This window comes from Nipponia nippon, unplaced genomic scaffold (genome assembly GCF_047370975.1).
Source record: "Nipponia nippon isolate SJK-2023a ecotype South Korea unplaced genomic scaffold, ASM4737097v1 scaffold_5, whole genome shotgun sequence".
Taxonomy (NCBI): Eukaryota; Metazoa; Chordata; class Aves; order Pelecaniformes; family Threskiornithidae; genus Nipponia; species Nipponia nippon.
Window position 1 is genome coordinate 60,679,106 of NW_028262369.1, and position 24,745 is coordinate 60,703,850.

The following is a 24,745-nucleotide window of genomic DNA, read 5'->3' on the forward strand; positions in this document are numbered from 1 at the left end:
ATTAAGTCTCTGAATGATTTAGCACTGATTGAATGCATTTTCAATTAAACACAATACTTCCTAATGAAGTAATTTGTTCATTAATGCCTTTAATTCACCAGTGGGGGAGTTGAGATTTGTATGGATTTTTTATGTACTATGGAAGGAATTAATGCATAAGGTATATGCAGTATCAGAGTGTGTGAAATCTGAAGCCAAGAGAATTTTTTCATGTCCAAGGAGGGATAGTGATATGATGCTAAACTATGGGCGGATAGAAAACAGAAAAACTCAGCATGCTTTTTTTAAATTAATGGTAAAGGAGGAAGAAAATACAATTAATGTACACAAATTTGTTTAAGAAGTAGCCATTCATAATGGAAATCCTGTATCTTTGATGTGAATAAAATGGAATATACACTTTGTCTGGTTTTGCAGGATGGATGGCAGAGCTAGGTAGGGAACTCTGAAACCAGAAGTATAGAGTGGGCAGAAAAGGGAGAAGGAATGCATGGGTGATATTTCAAAAGCAAAAGATATGGTCTGTGTAGCTCCATTGTATTTAAGAGGATTTGCATGTTCAATTTATGGGGCTGCAATTTAGTTAGCATCTATCAGAGTAGCAGAGCTGAGACTGGGGAATTGAGGGGAAGGAAGGTACTTTGCACATTGAGTGAAGTGGTTGCTAGTTTACACGAGAGACCACTGGCTGATGTAAACCAGAGTGTAATTGGTACTGAATGTGAATGTGGTCCTATCTTTATACCCTTGTTTCATGCACTGCAGTTATAACAAATATAAGAAGCAATAACCTGAAAATACTACTTATGTACTTTCCTTTCCTCTGGTGTGGATAATAATGGCTGCTGTCCTCCCAGCACTTACCTCCTTTGGGGCAGGCAGCCTCACTGCCTCAGGCTGACGGGGATGACATCGGGAGCTGCGTTCATGGTGCTGTGCCTCTGGTCTGCTGAAACACCCAGTTCCTTGAAATGAATGGTTGGACTCAGCTAGTGCAAATGCCTGAAACCTCAGTGCGATGCAAGCAGCAAAATCAATGTGGCAACGTAAAACATGGTCCATTTAGATTTAAACATTTCAGTCAGTTTCAATTAGTCTTATAGACTGTAGTGAAATAGTAATTTTCATCTTTCTTGTATGACATTTATTATTACCCTGACATTTTTCATCGTTATTATACCAAGCACCTTTACCTGAATAAAACAAAATGTTTTGCTCATGTTGAAGGAAGTACATTGGAATTTACAACATTCAGGGAAGTAAGAGAAATTAATTTTCTTCATTTTTTTCCGAGTGAAAGCAAATGTGGAAACGCAAGAATTTCCAGTGGCATGCATGTATTTAGTATAGGTATCTTGTGTTTATTATTACTGCTGTGCATGCCTTATTTCTTTTCAGCTCTTGGAGATGTGGCTAGCCTGGCTAGATGCTACTAAGCAGGGAGAACCAGCCAGCCCATGCAGCGCTGAGCCCTTGGCCTCTTTTGCCCTTTGGGATGCCTGTCTTGTTTTCCAGATTTGGTGCCCTTCTTTCGATGGTGACAGAAAATCAAAGCTCTCAGAGGGGACAGCAAAAGCCTCTGCGCTTGGGATTCTACTGCTGGCAAACCCAGAAGCCAGTCTTTACTAAGACGATACAGATCCGGGCTCAGATTTTGGTTGCAGACACGTCAATTTGACCAGAAATATGCGAGGGTGACCTCTCAGCTCAGACATGGGGCAGCAGTGGGTGCAGTGATCTCTCCCTCTTGGCTCATAGGCAGTGTAGTGGGACCCTCCAAAGGTAACTGTAGTTTTAGGAAATTAAGAGGTTTAAAGGTAAAGGCAGTGGGGAGAATGAAAAATTATGTCACGTGTTGTGGATCTGCCCTATCGTGTGATGTGGGATCATAAAGTTGGGGACTACAAGGCTAGGGAAATCCATATTCCTTGGATGTGCCATTGCCATAGACTTCAGTGGGAGAAGGAGCTGCCTTCTGCAGCATGTGGAAGACTGAAGGGACTCCCAACAGCAGAAATACTACAAAAGTCACTAATGGCGACAAGTGTTATGTTTCAGATTGCGAAACTACCCCCATGAAAAGACTGTCCTTTAAAATTTGCAGAGCACTTACAACTTTCCTTCAATAATGTTTCATAGCTAGTGCTTACATTGTGTACTAATGTAGTTGACGTGCTGGATAAATCTCAGCCAAGGGAGGGACAGGTAGTTACAAACATCTCCTGAAGCATCCAAGGGAGTCAGGAGCCAGCTTCCTTCCTGGCTGTCCTTGCAGTGGCGTACAGGCCGACACAGGTAATGAATTTGTGTGTGTGGGCAGAGCAGCCCGTGTGGCTCCGTGGAGTCACGTCTCCTCACCACGAGCAAGTGGATGGAGGGCAGGAGGATGGAGCAGGGAGCGCATTAATCTCTTGACTCACCTTCTCATCAGTAAATTCCTTCCTTTGCAGGGTGAGAGGGAATTACAGGGAAGAGCTCTGAGGCTACACGATGTTTGTCTGGGGCTTGGACTCCCAAATCAGCCGTGTGTCCTGCATGGTGCCTTGGGCTCTGGCTCTGCTCTGACCTCAGGCACACACCAGCCAAAGGCGGCATAGTCAGAGGCTGAGCTTCCTGTGGCTACGCTGCTCAGCTTCTGTTAAATTAAGCTGTTGGCCTCTGTGGCCCCTGAAGGACAGACCTGTCACACCAGCCTGGCCACTCTGTTCCTGGTTTGGTGGGGCCAGTGCGTAAAAAAGGCAGTGTGCACAGTGTAGCTTCTTCAGCATCATCAGCTTGCCACGCCAGAAAGCAAAGGTGGGATTCACCTCCCAGCGCCAGGTGTCTGCGGAAGGGGTGCCTGCATCTGAACCAGGTCTTTAAACTTTATTTGGAGTTGGTGGAGGTCTCATCAATGCAGGCAGCAGAGCCAACGTAACAATTCCTTTCATCCTGATATATAAGCCTGAGTGTTATTTGTGTTCTTGACACAGAGCATGGTTGTACTAGATACTCAGGGTTAAGAACCAGCATAGGTCTAACTTACTTACACCAAATGGGAATTTGGCCCAGACATTTCAGATTATTCTGTATTGTGGTCTTTCTTGAAAAACTTCCTTAATTCTCTAACTGCTGTCAGAGTCCAGGCCTCTTCCAGAAAAGTCCTCTCTGGCATCTCCACGGCTTTTGTGCCAAGAACATCGTGGGGTTACACCAGTTCACGCCTGCAGTGACTCAGTGATGGATCAGGCCCCATGGTTGTAACCAGGTGCCAGCAAACTGCTCAACATCTGATGCGAGTTGGCAGAGCCTCACTGAATATCTCAATTGCATTGGGTCAGTGATGTCTTCACAGGCACCGTGCCACCACCACGAGCAGCAGCACTTGCAAATTTCAGGTCATGCATTCCTGTCTCTCTATTTTTCAGGCTGCTGTTTCAAAAGAAAAGAAAGAACTGATATCATCACCTTGTTCTTACACTGTACACATCGCTTGTGATACAGCAACTGGTTGTTTAATTGTCCACTTAGTTCAAAGTGTACGGCCTTTGATTCCAACTTTAAAATTTGTTATTGCTACTTATATCTCAAGGAAGTGTCTTCCCGTGCTCTGGATTCAGCAGGATCTCTTGCGTAATTGTCTCTGTAAACATCTCGCGTCTCTCCAGAGAAGAACAGTGCTTCCCAAGCTCCCAGCCCCATCCTTGTGTTCTCCACTCTGCTGTCTAGTTAGGAGTTACACAGATTTTGCTGCTCCAGGTCTCCTGAGAGACATGAGCTCAGTTCCTGGCCCTGGTTGCTGTTGGTAGATGTGGATGGCTGCAGAGGGTGTAGCTGTTTCCCTCCTAGCTCCTACCTGTCTCACGTCATTGTGGTTATGTTTTCCATCCTGAACCTCATGGCTTCCCAGGTCTTTGAAGCTGTGTTTTGGTGGAGACGTTGAAAAAGTGAGGTCTGTGATGTGCATTTTTGGACTGGGGTGTGAGTCAATTTCCTGCATGGGAATGAGGGTGCAGGAGATCAGAAGGAAGATGAGAGAAAAATGCCAGTGTGTGCAAAACACCGTTTTGCAGGGATGTAGTTGGTGATATCAAAGGGCAAACGTCCCAGACACGGCAAGGGATATTCACACAAGGATGCTTCCAGATTAAAGTGCCCTGCTCTCAAGTTTCCCTCTTGGGCAGCAGACTTAATTACACCTTTAGAGTGGCGTATGTTTCGTCCTTTGGCCCCAACACCAGAAGGGCTGCCTGTCCTTCTGGACAAGAGAGATCTTTTACTCTCCTTGGTGCTCTGTGGTTACTGGGAGCTGGCTCAGCCTGCCGTGTAGCTCCCCATGGCCTAGGGGATGCAGTGAGTGCTGGGGGAGCTTCCCACAGCAGGCAGAGCTCTAGCCATCTCCTCTGGCAGGGTATATCTCCTTTAATTTTCTAGGGCAATTCTCTGCTGAGGTATACAAAAGAATCACAACAACACTCAAAATGGATGTCTTTGACTCTGCAGGTCTCAGCAATTCTCCGTGCCAATTGCTATCTGGCTTAAAGCAGTGGGAACTCCCGTGCTAAACCATGAGCTTTTGCATTTTGACCCAAAAATGCAGTACACGCTCATGGGCTGAGGAAAGCTGAGGAAAGCTTAGGAAAGTCAAGTCTCCTTCAAGGAGACCAACAGCCACGTACTCCACCTAGCACTGCCATCCCCTTTGGGAAAATCTGTTTTTCGACCACTGCTGTAATTAATAAATGTAGTACAAATGTAGTACAGTGTCCTTGTTGGAGGGGTTAGAGATAAAGCTGTGCCTGGGCAAGAGTCACAGGTTGTCTTTGGAGACTAAAGAGCAAGGTAATCAATTACCACAAGCCTGCCTGCGGGCCTTTTCTAAATCTGGCTCCTTTCCATAGTAGAAATAATAGCAATGTTCTTTGCCAGGTAATTTTCCAAATGGTTATTTTAAATAATATGTTGCAGTGATCCGGCAAAAGAGTTTTGAGATTTATTAGAGCGTTTGTCACTGAGAGGAAAAGCAGTTGGTGAACTCTGTGGGCTGGCAGTAAGCAGCATGGGGCAAGTGGCACATAAAATACTAAAGTCTCTAATTGCTCAGGTCCGCTCTGTGTTTGCAGAAATGGGAGACAGGGACATACATCTCACCCCTCAGCGCTGGCTGCCAGCATCACAGGTCACCAAGCAGATGGTACGGGAGCTGCTCTGACATGGCAGGAGACACGGAGCGGGTGGTGGTGATAGATTGCTCCTCTCCCTTCCCTGGGCAGGTCTGCACAAAAAGCAAAGGGGGTTGTCTGGTCCTGGATGCATTGCCCCTTCCTGTGGTAAAAGCTGAGACAGAGCCCTGTTTCAACAACCTGGCTTGAAACTGAAGCTTGCGGCTTTGCATAGGAACTGATCCAACCAAGCGTTGGAGGACATGCTCTATGGGTGCTTCAGGTTACTCTGGCCGTGTGCCTGCTTTTTTTTATTTATTTATTTATTTATTTATTTATTTATTTATTTAAGGGCAGAATTAGGATGTCATAAACCTAGGATGCTTTTGTCCTTTCTTGCCTGTTTCCGCCCATGTCAGGGTGGGGCGGAGAATCTGCAGTTGCTTTGAGACTAACAGGAATCTTATAAACAAATAGCTTGGCCCTTTTTTCTATTAAATAGCCTTTCGTGGCTTTGTCAGTATTGAGGAGGGGCTTCTAGCGGGATCTGGCAGATAGTGCTGCCAGGGTGGAGTAAAAGAATCTCAGTGAAAGTGAGAATCAAGCCCATGGCTTTTTAGGAAGAGAAAATAGCATATACTGATAGAAACACGGGCAAAAAAGTGCACGTCCACATTATAATAATGGCATGTTCTTTCTCCTCCTTCCCCTAGGTTATCTTGCACCCCGAAACCTTCCTAGTGCAGGCTTCTTCCCGTTCCTGCAAACTGTGCTGTGTGATGCGGATGCCAGATGTAAAGGCACACCATACACACCAGAAGATCTGCTGCCAAGATTTAATGACATCTCATCTCTCAGACTGTAAGGCAATCTGAATATATCTGGGTGTTACAAGCTGTAAAGCAAAACTTGCTTTGAGGTGGGGGGAGCAGCCATGCGTGTGTGTATGTGTAAGTGTGTCCATAACAGATATATCTCAGACACCTGTTATAACAGTCTCAGATATCTGAACACTTAGAAATGAGAATATGGGCTGCAACATGGAACACTTTAAAAATGTTCATATTAGGGACAGCTATCAGTAATGTGTCAATTGATCCAGGCTTGATGATAGTAGAAGAGAATTTTACTCCCTGAGAAAAACGCTTGTGCTCACCCAGATCAGAGCAAAGAAACTTTTCTTGCATGATTGTGGGTCAGATCCTGCAGGGTGTCAGTGGATAAGACTTACACCAAGAGCAGCCCAGTGAGCTGATCTGCCACTGTGGCGATTGATTCGGGACGCGTTGGCTGGAAGTGGCAAATGTTCCCCAACAGCTCTAGTTTGAGGTACACTTCTTCTGGAGCAACTGCTCTTTCAGTAGACCCTCCAGATGCCAGCCAGAATCGGTGTCCTCTCTGCAAGCCATCAAACATATCAGGAAACAGATGAAAATGAAGAAACAATTTTTGTCCACGAAAGCATGTAGATTTGCAGTGTGGAGCTGGCTGGGCATGTTTTGTTGGAATGTTGGTTTGTTGAAATTGAAATGTTCAGTGGAGACATTTCATTGATGTTTCAGTTGAAGCCAAGTAGCATTTGCTTTGAGACATGCCAGCCAGGGTTGTTTCTACCTCTTGGCTGCCTGGTTCTGGCACACCCATGGGGAACATGCTACTCTGAGGCCTGGCTGGTTAATGGAGAGTGAAAATCTGGGCATCTCGTATACAAGGTCCCTGGTTGCTCATCTTTGCTTTCAGGTGAGAGGCTGCTCCATAGTGGCTATGTCAGAGCTTCAAAATCCCTCTTGGTCAGAGCTTGAGAGTCTGAAGAGCTAAGGTGGGCCCCATGCCTTCCACCAGAGAGCCCATCAGGGAGGATGGGGGATCCTGGGGTTGGTGGCTCCTCAAGGGTCCTCCTTAGTCAATGCAGAGGGACGGGCATTTCCCAGGCCAAATCAATGGTCAGGATCTCTCCATTGGTTAGAAGGAGTCCGGATGACTGAAGTTACGCAAGGTGAATCCTAATCAAATTCAAGGTCACACAGCAGAAGAGGGCAGAGTTGCACAGAGACTGGATGCCTGGATTCACAGCTTCACTTGTTTCCTCAGTGTCATTGTTTTTCCCTGGGAATGTTAAACAATGGTTAATTTGGGGTATTGAAATGAAGAAATGAGAACTTCTAGTGCCAAAGCTGGAGGTCTTCCATGGGTTTCAATAGCTACAAATCCTCCTTGCTTTGTGTTTTTGGTTTCTGTACAGCTGTTTAGGAAATAACTGTTTTTTCCTGCCAACTGAAAATCAAAGGATTTGGCCAAACTATAGCTCAAGTCACATGAGTCATTAATAAGCATCTTGACCACTATTGATGAAGTTGGCTATATGTGAAGTATCACACAGCCACATGGGTATACCTACCCTTGTGTGGTCAATGTCAGCCTTAGAAATATATTATATTCTGCAAGAAAAAATACCGGCTATTAAATAGCCACAGCAAAACTAGCAAGATACAGAAGAGTATAAAACCTCAGCAGAAGGTTGCCTGAGTAGGGGAAAGCTCCAGAAGCCAACATGAATAGATGCAGCTCTGCCTCAGGAGCAGAATCACCATGGATGAGTTTCTCACAAAGGCACAGTATTTGAGCTGTGACCCTTCACTGTCTGGATATATTATTGTGTAATATTCTAGAGTTTGTAATATCCAGCTAATCCAGACTGTTTTTTTCCCCTCCCATTGTGCAACTCATTGAAGCTCTTATTAAACTGTTTTATAACTTGCCCTAAAACTGTGTCTTACTAGTGGCCAGCAGAGAAAATGGGCAAGGTTCTCATGTTTGATTCTGTTCCTTAGAAGCATTCACCAAGGTGTGCAAGACATTGTCGCTTGAGATTTCCCTTAATCAAAGGGAACTAAGTACAGAAACTGAGCTCAACACCAACATCTTCCACCCTTTCTTTTCCCCTGTACTGAAGTGTTTGGGAAGGATGAATTAAGGTCCTGATGTCTTGAAGGATTTCTTGGTAGGGGCATGCAACCTGCTGTTCCAGCTTAGAACTGTTCCAGCTTACATCAAGGCCTCTTTGCTCAGTCTGATCATCATTAACAGTGCCATGAAGTTCTGCACTGTTTCTTCTGCTGAGCATATGTTGGTGAAGGAGAGAGTAGGACTTGATACAATGAGGCCTTCTTTCCAGAAGTGGGAATTTGTTTAAGACTAGACCAAATACATATATCAAGCCTTGCCTGTCCTTGGTGTCCCTGCAGAGTGGGCATGAATGCAGTCCACTCAATTTGTTTCGTGTCTGAGAGCATTACAGTGTGCTTCCCCAAAATACATGCCAGGCCTCTAGAAGGAACCAGACTTTTGCACAGCCCAGATTTCAACACACCTGCCATGAAATCCAGCTATAGACCCATTCTGAGTCACACAGTAGTTAAGTGTAAGCTTAATCATAAGAAACTCTGTGAGTTGTTACAGGTGTCATCTTTTTTTTTTTCTTCTTTTTTTTTTCTTCCTTCCCTCAGTAAGCGGAGGAACTCATCCAGTGTGGCCAAGGACAACCACGCATCACCATGGAGTGCCAAGGTTCCTAAAAGCAGGAACACTTCACTGGGTAGGTTATTCACTGCTGTGCGAAGTTCTCGTCTTTAAAGGCTGACCTTTCGAAGCTCTCTGGATAGAGATGCAATTCTTAGAGCACTGCTAAAATGATTGATGTGTTCTATACAGGCATGTGACCATGGCCATGACATTAGTGTAAATTATTGGGAATAATTACAAGTAACTGTCTGTAGAAAAGACTTTTGGAATTTGGCCAAGAAACCAGGATTACATTGTTGCGCTTCACAGGAGCAATGCGAGATCGCAGACTGTTTGGACATTAACTAAAGACCTGGCCATTTATGGAGTATTGCCCTTTTACTGCCCACAAATTGTCCATAAATAGCTTATGATTTTTTTAAAATTTATTTCTTATTCAGTTATCCAGCAAATAAGTCTTCTTCTGTGCCACAGTGGATATTTATTGTTGGTGATGTTCTCCTCTGATGTGCTTCTCTTTCCTGAAGGAACTTTCAGACTTAAATTTTCCATAAAATCATTACAATTATTATTATTTATTGATGGTAATGGCTAGTACTATCCACAAGCCATTGTGATGGATAATCCTTTCTCCAGGGAGCTTACAATCAAGTGAATGATTACAGATTTGCATTCTGTGACTGTTCTGCTCCAGCCATTCACTGTTCCAATTAGCATTCCTGCCAACGCACGCACTCTTTGGTGTACAGGCAGAAAAAGGCAGAATGCAAAAGGGACTGAATGCAGAGGCATGGGGGGAAAAAAATAAAATCAATGAATACTTATGGGAACTTATCAACTCCTGTTGATGGCCATGGATGGTAAGGAAGGAACTCAGTTCTACATCTTATTTTAAAAAATAAAATAAAAATCATAGGTCATAGCTTCTGCTGGTGTAAACTAGCATAGCTCCTTTGGTTTCAGAGAGCTGTGTTGTTTGAGAGTGCAGCTCAGTGCAAATGTTGGCTGTGGTGTGCATCAGCTGGACACCTGGCGGTGTGCCACCGTGTATAGCAGGCAGCAGTGCTCCAAATCTGTGTTGGAGCTGTTTCTGAATACCGAGTACCACCCACTGGTGCCAAAGACACCTGGAGAGTTCTCCCTTACAGGGCTATCATCTTGAGCTGATGTGGGCTTCCTTGTAAGGCTGCCCATCTCTCTTCCTGCATGGGGGAGCTGCAGGACTGGAGAAAAGAGGTGGAAATTTAAGTGGACCTGCAAGCAGATAGTTAAATGGATTTAATTTTTAAAAAGTTACAGAAGGAAATAATGTAATCCAGGATTTAATTATATCAGAAAAAACCTTAAGTAATTAGAGGATGCCATTGGCTGTACCTTTGGAAACAGATTAACAATGATGGCATGCCCAAAGCTGTAGTCAGCTATCCTGTGTCATGGTTTGATGTAGCAAAGAGGTTAAAAGACGTTAAGTAAAATACAGTGTTTCAAACTGTTATTGCAGGATTTGGGGATTTGGTATCTCATGGAGAAAAAACCCTTCAGAATATTTCATCACCATCCAACTTGACTTCCAGCATCAACATGTTCAACAAAATCCTCAATTTTGGGAAGGTAAGTCTGTATTTGCATAATAGCTGAGCATGAGCATTTATGTATAGTCATATTTAAAGAGTTAGAAGCTCAAAGTACCAACGTACAGCTTTTATTGCTTTCGGATCTCCCCTATTATGTGAATGTGCTTTATTTTGGGAAGAGGAAGACAGTTATTGTCGGTGGACTTGTAAGCTCTGTGGTAAATTTATTAGCTTCTAAGCAGAAACCAGTAAACCAGACACCTTGGGACATAATACCATGAACTACCAAATATGGCCACACACAATACCCTGAGATGTTTTGCTCAAAACTTGTGTGTGTTTAGAGTGTGTTTTCACATGAAATTAAAGATATGATGTTACAGGCTTTGCCATTGAATTCATTATTTGCCCACAACACTCTTGCAGTGGCATCAGAGGAACTGTGTGTTTATTATGTAGGTATTGACTATGTATAGGAACAACTCCTTTGTAACAGAAACTTGGTACCATGTAATGGACACCAGTATGCTTATGTTTTTGTATTAAGGCCTACAAACACTTAGGCACACATTTCTCTTTATCTGCGTGAGGAGTTTGAGGGATTTCAGTGACACTGTTCACGTGTTAGAATTCTGTATGTGTAAGTGTTTGTAATGACAACGCTTTTCCGATGTCACTACTACCCCTTAAAAAAAGTCTCATCACTGCATTTAAAACCATCCCAAATGGAGTACTGCTTTAAAGCTGCCTTTAACGTTACTTCTTACTTTTAGAGCCAGACCCAATATTCAACTGCAGCAAATCTCAAAGTCATTCTGTGTGAGGTCTTGTCACGATACATAGAACGGCCCGGTCTCACTGAAGAGAAGATGGCAGCCAATATCCACCGGAGATTCTGCTTTACCAGCTCATCGCTTTTAGAGTCATTTACCCAAGAGTTCAGAAGTCAGTTCTCTCAGGTGAGTACCTGAGACCTTTCCTGATATCTGCAGCCAGTAGCTGTGTTAGTTCACACACGTTATTGGCAGTGTTTGGGAGACAGAACGTGACCCCACCTGGCTAGGACTTGCTCATCTCTATACCAAAGTGCATATAGTGCATGATGAGACTGAGCTAATCCTTGTGAATGGGATTAGCCCAAAGACCTTGGAGTTGCGTACACAGCTCGGAAAGGCAAGGACATCCAGCCATCAGCTGGTGGCCCCTAAGGGTTCTCACCATACCTAGGTCTTGTTTCTCCTCTTTATTTGCCCTGCTGCAGCGACAGGTAGATAGGACAGTGTGAGGATGTGGTGTAATACTTAAAGCTAGGGGAGGCAATAAATTTAATCGTGTCTTACCTCAGCTGTATAACTTCATCCAATAACTCCTGCATCTGATCCAACAATTCATGACTGAAGCAGTACTTGTCTTTGGGAAAGCTATATAATTAAAGCAAATGAATCCTTTAAAGGTAATGCCTTCTTTTTTGCCAGGGTGAGGACTGATATTCATTTTTCTTGTATTCCTAGTCTTTGGACTGTTTGGGACATTGTGAATCGTAGGGCTTGTCTAAACAGAGAATTTATTGTACAATCTGGGGTGTGAAGGTAAAGCACAGTCACTCTCAGTTATTGCCTGTCACTAGAGTCATTTGAATGTATTGTTTGTAGAGTTGTGTACAAGTGCAGTGCAAGCTGAAAAACATGAAAAGACCCACTGGCAACAAGCGTTCTTGTTCTTAAATAATTTCTTGCATTGTTATTTGTTAAGGTGCAACACAACCCACAGTACCAGGCAGCATTCGTCAATGAAATGGTCTCGTTTCTAATGCTCATCTCCCAAGTGCAGAATGATACCTCCCTGTGGCATCTCCTTTTGCTGGCCCCAGATGTGTTTCAGGGCAGCATGCAACTGCAAGGCATAACTGATTTCCTTCAGAATCCAAGCAGGTAAAAATACAGAAAATGCCAGGAGAGGCACTGAAAGTTGGTGGGTTTGTGTATTGAACTCTAAAGACATCACTTCTCATCTTGAAGAAAGGGTGTTAGCTTAAAAGCATGATTTATTTGGGGGATGATATGGCTCCATAATAAGGCATCTCTAAAGGTCTCTATCAACAGTAAGCAGTGTTTTGACTCTTAAATGGGAGCTTGATATGGACTCTTAGTTTTCTTCCAGCCTGCTTAAGAGGCACTGTCAATGCCCATGTGCTGATAGAAAAAATGGTGAGTAACCTGCCTTTGGTTGAAGAAAAGCCCTTCTGGCTGGATAGTTGTTCTGCTAAAGAAAGCAGCTGGCTGCTTCTTTCCAGAAAAGCATAGAGCCAAATTCAAGTTGCTTTGCAACACCTCAAGCATTTGTAGGGGAGCCATAATTTTTTTTTTTTTAATTGATTACCTGATTTACTGCTGTTTTACCTTTCAAGATTGGTCCCAAGAGAGAGAAGAGAGAGAGCCTGGTTTTTAGCATATGGGTCTTTGAATATGTCTGACTTTAAGAAGAAAGTACCAGTTATGTTCTTGCTCAATGGTTATATGAAAAACAGAGCTGGCTTAACTGCATTAATTAACTGTCCTGAAATATTGGATGTGGTATGCAGCTAGGACAATAAAAACTCTTCTAAAATGGGCTTAGCCTTGAAATCCCTTTCCTGGTCCATAGTGGGCTAAACTCTGACTGATCTCTAGAAGACTTGAGTTACTCAAGAGATTAGGGGACTCTGTTCCAAATCATCTACTGGATATGTGACTGACATTGCTATAAATTATTCTGAATAGTCCACTTGTTAGAGCACATGGAGGACGGCAAGCAACTGAGTGTCTTCAGACTTTTTTTTTTTTTCTTGGATACATGAGCAGTTGGGTAAAGATGCCAAAAGAGGTTGTAGAAACTTTGCCACTTTGATTACACCCAGGCTTAGAGGGACTCATTTTTCATCACTGGCATGTTGCCGAGGCACTTAAAAACCTGTACATTTAATATCTAGGTAATTTGCCATACTGCATTGTGAGAACTATTTGTAAGTTGTAATGTCCTTATCCTTAAAGGAGTCAGCAGCAGCGTGGCAAGAATTTTATTCAGAACTGTTTTGTCCATGCTGCTGTTTCAGTCACAAGATTATTGCATTTATTTGCATTTACTGGCTTGCAGAATCAAGCCTGTGAGAATCAAGCACTGTTTGAGTCCCCAGGAAGAATTAATATTTACTGTGCTGCTCTGCTTTGCTCTACAGCTGCAGAGCTGGGCAAAGTTATCATAGGCACAACAAAGAGGCACATAGAATTTCATCACCAGAACTGTGCAGTGGTTTTATGCCTGGCGTCTGGCAGTGTAAGTGCATGAATAAAGAGTTATTGCAAAGAGATTGCACAAACAGTATTTTTAATGATGTTTACAAAAGCATATCTTAGCAAGCCTGGCCATGTCTTCTACTCAGGCAGTACTGACCTCCTAAAGAAATGCTGTACAGGGAATTTTTTTGTAGTGTAAAGTCGTCGTTTAACCCCAGTTGGCAACTAAGAACCACAGAGCTGCTCGCTCACTCCCCCTCAGTGGGATGGGAGAGAGAATTGGATGAGTAAAGGTGAGAAAACTCGTGGGTTGAGATGAAGACAGTTTAATAGGTAAAGAAAAAGCCGTGCACACAAGCAAAGCAAGACAAGGAATTCATTCACTACTTCCCATTGGCAGGCAGGTGTTCAGCTGTCTCCAGAAGGGCAGGGCTCCATCACGTGTAATGGTTACTTGGGAAGACAAACGCCATCACTCCGAACGTCCCCCCCTTCCTTCTTCTTCCCCCAGCTTCATATGCTGAGCATGATGTCATATGGTGTGGGACATCCCTTTGGTCAGCTGGGGTCAGCTGTCCCTGCTGTGTCCCCTCCCAGCTTCTTGTGCACCCCCAGCCTGCTCACAGGTGGGGTGGGGTGTGGAGCAGAAGAGGCCTTGACTCTGTGTAAGCCCTGCTCAGCAATGACTAAAACATCCCTGTGTTATCAATACTGTTTTCAGGACAAATCCAAAACGTAGCCCCATATTAACTACTATGAAGAAAATTAACTCTATCCCAGCCAAAACTAGCACATATAAATGTGAAGATACAGAAGAAAAGAACTTCTGCTTATTGTGGCATCTGTATTAACCATGTGGTAAACACCACCACTGTGAAACAGTAACTTCAAAGTCATGAATTCTATGGAAAGTTTAGGAACAAATTTTATTACCCACACAAACCTGGTTTACAGACTGAATTCACAAATGCTCCTGTTTTTTGCTTTAAGATAGTTTGTCACATAAGCGTGTAAGCTGAACTTCTTCTCTAAAGCCAATGTCTGCAAAAGCCGTGCAAGACTGAAATAAAAGGGCAACAACAACACTTGTTTCCATGTTTGCCACCTTCTGATGTGGATGATATGCGCCCACTTTTGGCGAGCCTATTCCTGCCTCCTCCTTGGCTCTGTCATTGCTCAACTAAATATGTCATTTACAGCTGCAGTTTCTTCCCCCTCTAAGACTCCCATTAACAAGCACCTCTGCAGAATGGAAATGGTGAGCACCAAGTTCATGAAGCCTGCATGGAGGTATTATGTTAAATGAGGAGAAAAGACATCCCTGGTGCTCTGTTCTCACTAGCAGTCGATTCCCACAAATCAGTATGTATTTATTCATGCCGCTGAAATCAGCTCAGCTAGGTTCTTTGTGTATCACCTGCAGAACTTCAGGCAGGCGAGAGATTGTGCGTTTCACGGTGACCCTATGCCTACAGTGAAGAGCTACTCTTTATACAGGAGAAGCAAAAGGGACTAATAATCACCGTCAAGTTTTCAGTAACCTGCACACATTGAGCAGACAGTCTTTTAAATGACTTCCTCTGTGATACAATATGCCTGATTATCAGCTTGTTCTTTCCTAAGACTGAAAAACATTCCTTGCTTTCCTGTCAGCCTGGTTATTACTAAAAGAGGAAAGAAGGAGAATTGGAAATAGTAACAGTTATTTGTGATTGCTTCTTCTATCCACAGCTGTTGTCCCCTAGGGATCCCTGCTCTCCCTTGAGCCTTGTCTGCTTGCTTCTTCGTTTCTTTTAGGAGGAGATTCACCTGCAGCAGTGAATCACTGGGCTGGCGTATCACCTGAGTGTTTTCTGAGCCCTATTGTGAAGATTTAAGTAGTCTATAGATTTTGCATAACCCTTTGAATAAATACATCTAATGAGTGCAGCACATATGTTTGTGCTAATATACCGCCACGGCTTTCCCATCAAAGCCCTTTGTATTTGTATTTTGTGCTTCATCAAACAAATAATTAAAAGTAGGGGCAATGGCTTGTCTGTCAGACATTTTAAGAATGATAGGCTGTACTCCAGCTGTTTCCTATTTGAACATTTGTTTTATTTCTTCTCATAAACCTGTAACCACAATTTATTTTCCTTGGGTTCCCCCCCACGCCTTTAGTGTTGTGCTGGCAGCTCAGAACGTCTCTGCATCGCTTGTGACTGATGATAGATTCAAAACTGTTCAGAATGGGGTTACAGATCCTCCATATTCCCTGAACTGCTTGGAGCAAGGTAAGACCCCTCCGTATAGTCATATCTCTGCTGAAAACCTGTCATGCTGAGGAGAGGCAAACTGCAGGCTAATAAGTAACCATACAGATTACATACTGTTCAGGGCTCAGCATAATGAATTCTTCTTTCAGCTTTTTACAAATGTGAATAAAATACCTCATTTAAAATGGAAAAGTAAAACAGCGTGGTTTTGTCAGTAGACAATGAATTAATATGAGTTTGCAGTCTCAGTGGAAATGGGGAGCAGTAATTTTTTAAATTTTTTACCTTTTTTTTGTTTTTTGAGCAGGAGGGTGGTGTCAAAGTCTGCCTCTAGTTGTGGGCTCTGTCAAACTCACCTCGGTACATCAAGGTAGGGGCTGGGGCTGAGCTGCACAAAAAGCTGTATACATCAAGATTAGTTGTTCCTCTAAACCCCTATCAGCTTACAGCAGAGGCAGATTCCTTGACATCCACCTCTAACCGACGTTATGTGAACGGGCAAGGGAAGGGTACAGCATCTAAATGCTACAAGGGACACATTGGTAAATGCTCTCCGTTCTCTACTTTTTTCATGGAGATTGTGGAAGTTGAGGTGGATAAGAAGAAAGCAGATTAATGCAGTGCAAGTAGGGAAAACATGGAGATGTGGCTAGTGAGAGGACTGGACACATGGGGATAGCAAGATGACTGTAAAATGGCTGTGAGAGACATAAATGATGCTGCAGACAAATCCTACATGTGAGTAGTAAAAAAAGCATTCCCAAATGAAGGGAAAGAAACAATAACAAATATTAGGCCACCTTATGTTGCATTACTGATGGCAAAGTGCTCCTAAAGCAAAAGGAGAGCTCCATTAGCACCCAGATCACAGGGGCATTTAGCTGTTCCTGAGACGGAAAATCGTTTCTATGATGGCAGGTAGCATCCTGACTTCCTTCAGAAGGCCAGGAAGAGTTACACCCCAAAAGAGCATGCAGATTTCTAAACAAGGTCTTGTGCCTTGGTGTAGGAGCCTAACTTCATACATGCATGTTATCCTTGACAGATTTGCCTTACAGCTCTTCTCAGTTTCCAAACTAATGGGATCTTTACTAATGTACTCTTTACATGTTTGTTGTAGATAAAGAAAAAAGTTTGGTGACCAGATATATTTGTAATCCCTTTGTTAACTGGAAAGACAATCGGACTTTAGTATCTGAATTGGAGGAAGTTCTGAGGTAAGACATTAGCTAAAGGGTTATTACTAACAGTATAATTCAAATCTATGATCTTTGCTCTAAATCACCTTACATTTCCACTTGCATTGATTTCATATTCACTAAAATGCTTTTTTTTCCCCTCCAGAAAAATAAAGTCACCAGAGATTGGTGGAAAAGACTCCAAGAGGTCCATTAATTCAGACGATTTAGAAGCCATACAAAAGTCTCTACATCGTTTAAAAGGCTTTGAGAAAAAAATGAATAGAAGTGAATTAAAAAGCTTAAATCTGTTCAGAAATTTGAAGAATGAAACATTACAGAAATTGTATGCAATTCTTGAACTGGGAATGAATCCACATCATGATTATAAATTAAAGGAACCATATAATAAGGAAATAATTGATGAAATCTATAACTTCACATCACTGCAATTACACAGTGACTTTAATGGGACTTCCATTTTCAATATAATGACCAAGTGGAAAGAAATTCAGAGTGCTTTAAAATTAGCTGCAGTGATTTGGAATCCAGTTCTGTTAAATAATTCTAATTTTAGTACAGTGCAAGCTAAGGATGCTCTCAAAATGTTGCTCTCCGCTAGCATGCCATCATTTGTGGAAGACTTTGAAGACCGTTTAAATGGAATGCAAGAAATGCTATCTTTGTTTTACGATTATCTGCTTAAGCCTGTGTCTGACAGAAACTTTCCAGACCAGCTCCTAGCTCTGCAGAAGATGTTTTTTATGCTGACAGACACAAACATAGGTTATCAGTATCTACTGATGCCTGTGTTTGAACTGATGCGGAAAGTAGAAAGCTCCATGGGTGAAGCCTGGTGGGATGAGTTGAATGCCTATTGGCGCACTGTGGAGAAACTGAGATCGATGAAGTGGAATAACACAGGCATCATAGCCTATGGGCAGTTTTTAGAGGTATTAAACAGCCATTTGCAAAGGCTGAATAATAATTCAAATAGTGTCTTCAGTGAACAATTGGATCAACTGTCAGAATTTATAACAGCTGTGTTTAAAGAGTTTGGGGAAAACTCTGAAGTAGCCAATATCTCACTAGTCACTCAAGCCATACAAAAGACCTTGCACATATTAAAAGACTTACAGCTGAATTATAATGTCAGTAAATTAAAATCTATAGATCTTTTCTTTAATTTTGACAAGAAAACCTTTGAGAGCTTGTCTAAACTTCTAAGCACAGGAATGAAAATCCTTCATTATACAAGTGCCAGTGAAGCTTCCAGTGAAGAAATAATTAACCCGGTCTATAACTTAACACATCTTCTACTGCAGGAGTTCAGCCAGTCTTCCTTACAGCACAATACTTCGCTAGAGGCAAAAATTTGGGAGTTTTTGAACTTAGCCTTGAGTCCTTTCCTAGAGAACAGCAACAGTGGTTATGGGACACCCCAGAACTGCTCTGCTGAAGACGTGCTCCACATGACACTTGCGATGCTGTTTGAAAATACCACTCTAAGTGAGGCCTTAGCAGGGAGCCCCTGCAAACCCCTCTTTGATTCCGTGGGCATGGAGAGTGTAACAATGCGCAATTACACCTTTAAAAAAATGTTCCAGCTTGCCATAACAAACCTGAAACTGTCTCCAGAGTTTGCTGCTGTCTACAAGAACAGCAGTGAACGCTTTTCCAAGGAACTGTCATGCATCATCCAGTCTCTGCAGTTTTCTCTGAGTTTCCTTTCCAAATTAAACCTTGTCTCTGAGCTGGAAAACCCTTGGGTACAGGAGAAGGCGAGAGCTTTGACTGCTCTCACAGAGGGTCTGCTGCAGAGTAATGCCTCGTGCCCCATCCCACTGCAAGATGTGGCTGGTGTGCTCCCATCTCAGCTTTTGGACATGCTCATTCCTTTTATGCTGAATGAAACAGTACTGAACTCCCTAAATTTCTCTGATAGCTCAGCAGACTGGCATAAGCTGCCTGTGTTTTCCCATCTGTTACTGTCTGTTTCCATGAGGAACACCAGTGTATATGAACTGCTACAGGTGGGCAGAAATGCTTCAAGCCAGTCTGAGTGGGGACATTTCTCGCGGCTGTGGCATGCCACTGGCAACATGTTGACCACCAAGTGGAACCTAACGGAAGTGGGTGAATATGTGAAACTCCTGGAAATTATGAAGAAAGCTCTAATTCTTGTAGACTTTGGGGTAGCTCCTGGAAAAACTTTAGTACATCAGATCTTTCATAATTCTAGTGGAGGAATTAAATCCTCAGATCTGAATGATTTGTATCGTTCATTAAGACTCTTTTTCAATTCAACTTCTGCCACAAACAACACGCTGGACTTGGAAAGAATATTTCAAGAAATACTTCCACTGTATGAAGTTGGTGGTGAAGGATTGTTCTACCCTGGAAAAGAAAATCAAGATGTTCTAACTATGGCTGCAGTGATTTGGAATCAGATAATTTTAAACAGGACTCATTTTAATACAGAGAAAGCATGGGAGGTTATCAAAATGATTGCACTTCATGCAGTCTCGCTTGAAGACATTGAAAATTATCTCAGCACAAATGAAAAAGTGTCATCGTTATTTTCTGACTTCTTGTTGACCCCTGTAACTTCTGAAAATTTGGCAGAACAGCTCTTGTACCTTGAGCAGCTCCTTGCTGCCTTGGCAAAGGTGAATACCAGTGATCATTATCTGCTGATCTCTTCTTTGTCTAAGCTAATGCAGAAGCTCCAGGGTTTTCTTCGTGGAAGGCAGGGAAATGAACTTCATGCTTTCTGGCAGATTGCAGAAGTACTCCAGTCTATGAACTGGAATAGTAAAGACAGTCTTACTTCCCAGTCACTTCTAGACATACTGCAAAATCAGTTCAGTACTATGAAAAATGACTCCAGTCTTCCTTTCAGTGAGGAACTGAAGCAGCTGGTAAACTTTGCATCTTCCATATTTGAGCTGTATGGTGAAGAAGACTTCAGAGGAACCAACATCTCCATATACTCGCAAGCCATGCAGAGGAGTATCTTAATTTTAAAAGGTTTGCAGAAAAGTTATAATATCAGTGAGCTTGAAACTATCAACCTATTATTTGAGTCTTACAGTAACTATACACAGAGACTAATTGAAATATGTAGAGCAGGAATGAAAGTCCTTCATGACACCAACTTAAACAAAACATACGAAGAAAAAATTGACATTGTCTATCGTTTCTCACATTTGCTGCTGCAGAAGATGTTCAGTGAGTCTTCCTTACAGCACAATACTTCGCTAGAGGCAAAAATTTGGGAGTTTTTGAACTTAGCCTTGAGTCCTTTCCTAGAGAACAGCAACAGTGGTTATGGGACACCCCAGAACTGCTCTGCTGAAGACGTGCTCCACATGACACTTGCGATGCTGTTTGAAAATACCACTCTAAGTGAGGCCTTAGCAGGGAGCCCCTGCAAACCCCTCTTTGATTCCGTGGGCATGGAGAGTGTAACAATGCACAATTACACCTTTAAAAAAATGTTCCAGCTTGCCATAACAAACCTGAAACTGTCTCCAGAGTTTGCTGCTGTCTACAAGAACAGCAGTGAACGCTTTTCCAAGGAACTGTCATGCATCATCCAGTCTCTGCAGTTTTCTCTGAGTTTCCTTTCCAAATTAAACCTTGTCTCCGAGCTGGAAAACCCTTGGGTACAGGAGAAGGCGAGAGCTTTGACTGCTCTCACAGAGGGTCTGCTGCAGAGTAATGCCTCGTGCCCCATCCCACTGCAAGATGTGGCTGGTGTGCTCCCATCTCAGCTTTTGGACATGCTCATTCCTTTTATGCTGAATGAAACAGTACTGAACTCCCTAAATTTCTCTGACAGCTTAGCAGGCTGGAATAAGCTGTCCATGCTCTTGAGTGTGGCACAGGATGAGCTCCACATAAATGATCTGCTCCAGAGACTCCAAGGTGCCTTCAACCTCACCAACTGGAGTTATTACTCAAGCATCTGGGATGCGGTTGACAGTTTCCTAAACACCAAAAGGAATCTAACCGAAGCAGCTGCCTTTGCAAAGGTGTTGGAAACAGTGGCAAACAACTCTGCCAATGATGTGTCAGCTCTAGAAATTATAGAAGCCAGTCACTACATTCTCAAAAGGCTGAACTTCTCTGATCTGCTAAATGAATTCAATATAAGTTCCAGTTCGGCTTTTCTCTCCAACAAAACTACTTTTGACAGTGTGGTTGATATTGTCGCTCGTCACTTCATTGTCATGGCAGAAACCCTGTACAACAAGACCCTACCTTGGACTCAGCGTGACCAAACTCTGTCACCAACCAGTTTGATCACACGGTGAGTTTGCTTTTTGGGTATTGTAATTGCATGTATGGCTAGTGACCACCATCCTCATTCCAGCATGTGAAGTATGTTATTTTCTTCTAGTGGAGCAACTTAAACCTGAAATTACCATAATTTAGGACACTAGGTCTAACGTGGGTTGAATTGAAGAACAGGAAATTTCTCCTTGAACTGAACATACAGCTAAAAGTGAGACTTCCAAAATTTTCTGTGTTGGCATGTATCAGTTCACAGTGGAAGCAGAATCCTGTAGGAGGCTTGCCACCAGTGGTAAACTCTTCAGAAACCTCTTCTTTGTGGTATGACTTATTTTTGACTCTCAGTCTCCCCTAGGCATGCCTTTCCATCTATATCTTGCAACCACAGCAAACTTTTCAAGTGTGTTTTCTTATACATGTGGTTTGAGAGTGAATGACAGCTTTGGGAGATAACAGCAAAAAGAATTGATGAAATAAAATTGGGAGGGTACCCACTTAGGAGATGTCATGGGAGACACACGGCTTCATCTGGAATTCTTATTTACACTGCCAAGGAACAGCATCTATACAGCTGACAGGTTGCTCACTAATATACCTTGTTTCTGAAAGAGAAGCTGATTTAAAATCCTATCTTATTTTTCAGATTTCTGTTTTTAGAATTTGAAAACACCATCTTACAGGTGACAGTGAATAACAGCTATAACCCTTACCTGATGTGTTTAATAAATGCCACTGAAGTTGAAGGCAGCAAATTGACAGGTAATCATGATTTCATTAATGTTGTGGGACCTCAGCTGGAATATGTTGTGCCTGTCTTTTCAAAGTGTTTTGTCTAATGACGGGAAGGAATGGTGCTACATGTTTTCATCCGCTGGCAATTAACTGGAGCTGTGAAATCTCAGGAAGCCAGACTCCTTTTTTGTTTGAGTTATGTCACATTGCGGATATAAGTTTTCCATCCAACTCTATCCAAAAGGCATGTCTGCTCTTTGCTACGTGATGACAGGTTGCTGACACTCAGATAAAGAAATCTAACAAATAGAAACCTATATTCCCTTCACAGCTTTATGTACCTGTAAGATGACAGCAGTTATTTTTGAGAGTTAACATGGTATTTCACATAGATATTCATCATATGAGTTTATTGTAAAACCTGAGAGGTTTATCTGTTCAGAGAATAGCGATACCGCGTGTGCTCTGAAGGGTGCTGTCAGAAGTCCTGTTACCAGTATGGGGTGGATTTCTTTAGAACCAGAGCACCTACTCGAACTGGATCCGTTATAATCCAGATTACAACCTAGATCTTGGTCTTGATTTCAGAGGTCCTGAGCCATGTGGGTTTGGTGGAAAATAGCAGTGCTCAGTAGGCCTCAGAATAAAAGTGCCGATATTCCCATCTGTGAAGTTTCTGCAAGTCTTGTGTTTTTGTCTCGAGTAACTTTTGTTTTCTTCCTTGCACAGAAAACATCACACTGCTTTTGAAGCAAACTCATCTGAAAAAGAACTCTTTTATGCAAAATAATACCTCTGAGAAACAGTCATCCATACCAGAGCTCCTGAAGCTAAAAGTGAGTCTGCTTAAAATGCTGACTTGAAGGACATCCCGCAGTGATACATGAATGTGCAATGGAGATTTTGAAAAACAGCATATGGAAAAAAAGTTTCTTAAAAAAACAGCTGATTAAAAACTAGGACTGAAACTCTGTTTTCTGCCTGCTGCCTATATTTAAAGGTCACCATTAAACCGGGCTGAGCAACTTGTTCTTATATGAGTCCCTACCAAGTGGAGCATATTCCTCATAAATCAGTGTACCAGTAGTTTTTAAGTTCAGTACATTGAGACTTAGCAAAGCACCTTGCAGAGCTGAGATCGTTCCGGGATGCCTCAGCTTCATTTGAGAAGTACGTAGGGAGGAGTTTTCGAAGGCACGAATAGCAGTTAGATAGCTCTGCCCTGCTGAAAATCCGTGGAATTGTGCATAGCCAACTGGCAGTTATAAGCACTACTAACTTAGTCACCACTATGCCTAATGAGCTATACCAACACCAGTGTGGCTGGAGTCCAAGTCCCCACATGCTCCCTTAGCCCTAGATGTCTCACAACACCATAATGGTTTCTGAGATTAAGCACCTAAGCAATATTGATTCATGGATTTCCCTCACCAGCTTTGGATTTGGCAATGCCTCATTTGGATAAAATGCTTCTTACACCATACATACGTGACTGCACTAATAGCATCCATGCGCTTTATTCTCTTTCTCTGTATGAGAAATAGAATTAAAAAGTCTTTTTTAAAAAAGATAACAGTATGCAATGCTGTTGCTGCTTAGTATATCTGTAGCAATAATACGATGAGCCTCAGTGTGACAGGTACTTATAGGCACAAACTAGAAAATAGTTCTTGCTATAAGATAATGTAAATAACCTTCTTGCCATAAGGTAATGTAAATAATGATGTCAGACAAGAGGGAAGCCCATAATAGCAGAGTAGGCAAAGGACTATAATTTTACACAGGTTGACAGATGCGGAAGTCCTGACTTCTGGCCAATTCCATTTCATATGCTGTAGTAGAGATGACCAGGTGGTGTCCGAAAGGCTAAACCTGTTGCACAGGGTAGATTTATTTGGTCTCTGGCAAGATTAATTGGTCAACAGGTAAGTCCAAATGGAGTATTGCTATGTGTGTGTGTTGGGCAGGGAAAATGGTATGTTAAGGCTTGCAAAGTTTATTAGATCCTGTGCAATGCTGTGTAGCCAGGTCTGCTACAAACTCATGTGGGAATGATTGTTATGAACTGTTCTATTGGAGACCTTTTGAATGAACTAAAAATATATATCAAAATTTTAATCCTAAAGAGAAATGGAAAGGGACAGCTAGACTCTTTAAAACTTGCCTTTTATAATTCTGTCATCTAACTGGTGTTTGTGCATTTGTCTTCCTTTTCAAAATTTCCTTTGAAGATATCTCGCCTTCAGGATCTGACAGCACTTCTTTGTGACTATGAGAGCTTTAAGACAATACAGCATATTTGCCATCTCCCTAATGTTAGCTTTGGAGAACTGTGTGAACAAAGTCAAACTCGTGAGCAGCTCCTCCGCGCTATTGAACTGAGCAATCAAGTTGTGACCAATATACTGAATCACAGAAGAATCTCACAAGAGCTTCAGAATATACTGATTGGGGATGCCACAAACATCCAGACCCAAATGAAGTGGTGAGGCTCTCCCTCTGAGTTAGACTGCCTTAGTATTCTATTTATGAAATGATGAAATGGCTTCTTGTCTTCTTTTCATATTCCCAGTTTTGTTGGTTGTTTTGTATTTCCAATTTAGGTTTCAAGAAAATGTACCAGAAATTGCTTTCTTTCAAGAGATTCCTCAGTATATGACTACTTTGAATTCCGTGTTGAACATCACTGAGAATTTAACAGGTTCTAGCAAGCAAGGTAGTTTTCTGTATTTACTTTACAATGTTGTAAATGTCATCACTGGTATTGTA

The 24,745-nt window shown here is 42.4% G+C and overlaps 1 protein-coding gene across 2 annotated transcripts in view; it reads left to right on the plus strand.

Moving 5' to 3' along the window:
- The window catches only part of ABCA12 (ATP binding cassette subfamily A member 12), a 91,378-nt gene that overhangs the window by 13,425 nt on the left and 53,208 nt on the right, over nucleotides 1–24,745 (plus strand). The window contains exons 3-15 of one of the 2 annotated variants that reach the window (XM_009461989.2): nucleotides 5,855–6,002; nucleotides 8,648–8,736; nucleotides 10,165–10,274; nucleotides 11,011–11,196; nucleotides 11,990–12,168; nucleotides 15,673–15,785; nucleotides 16,888–16,984; nucleotides 17,112–18,805; nucleotides 20,696–21,260; nucleotides 21,888–22,003; nucleotides 22,706–22,812; nucleotides 24,208–24,461; nucleotides 24,580–24,692. In XM_009461989.2, the coding sequence (XP_009460264.2) occupies nucleotides 5,855–6,002; nucleotides 8,648–8,736; nucleotides 10,165–10,274; nucleotides 11,011–11,196; nucleotides 11,990–12,168; nucleotides 15,673–15,785; nucleotides 16,888–16,984; nucleotides 17,112–18,805; nucleotides 20,696–21,260; nucleotides 21,888–22,003; nucleotides 22,706–22,812; nucleotides 24,208–24,461; nucleotides 24,580–24,692 (3,771 nt within the window). Of the gene's footprint in view, nucleotides 1–5,854; nucleotides 6,003–8,647; nucleotides 8,737–10,164; nucleotides 10,275–11,010; nucleotides 11,197–11,989; nucleotides 12,169–15,672; nucleotides 15,786–16,887; nucleotides 16,985–17,111; nucleotides 21,261–21,887; nucleotides 22,004–22,705; nucleotides 22,813–24,207; nucleotides 24,462–24,579; nucleotides 24,693–24,745 lie in introns of both variants that reach the window. The other variant, XM_087731311.1, reaches the window with a different exon arrangement.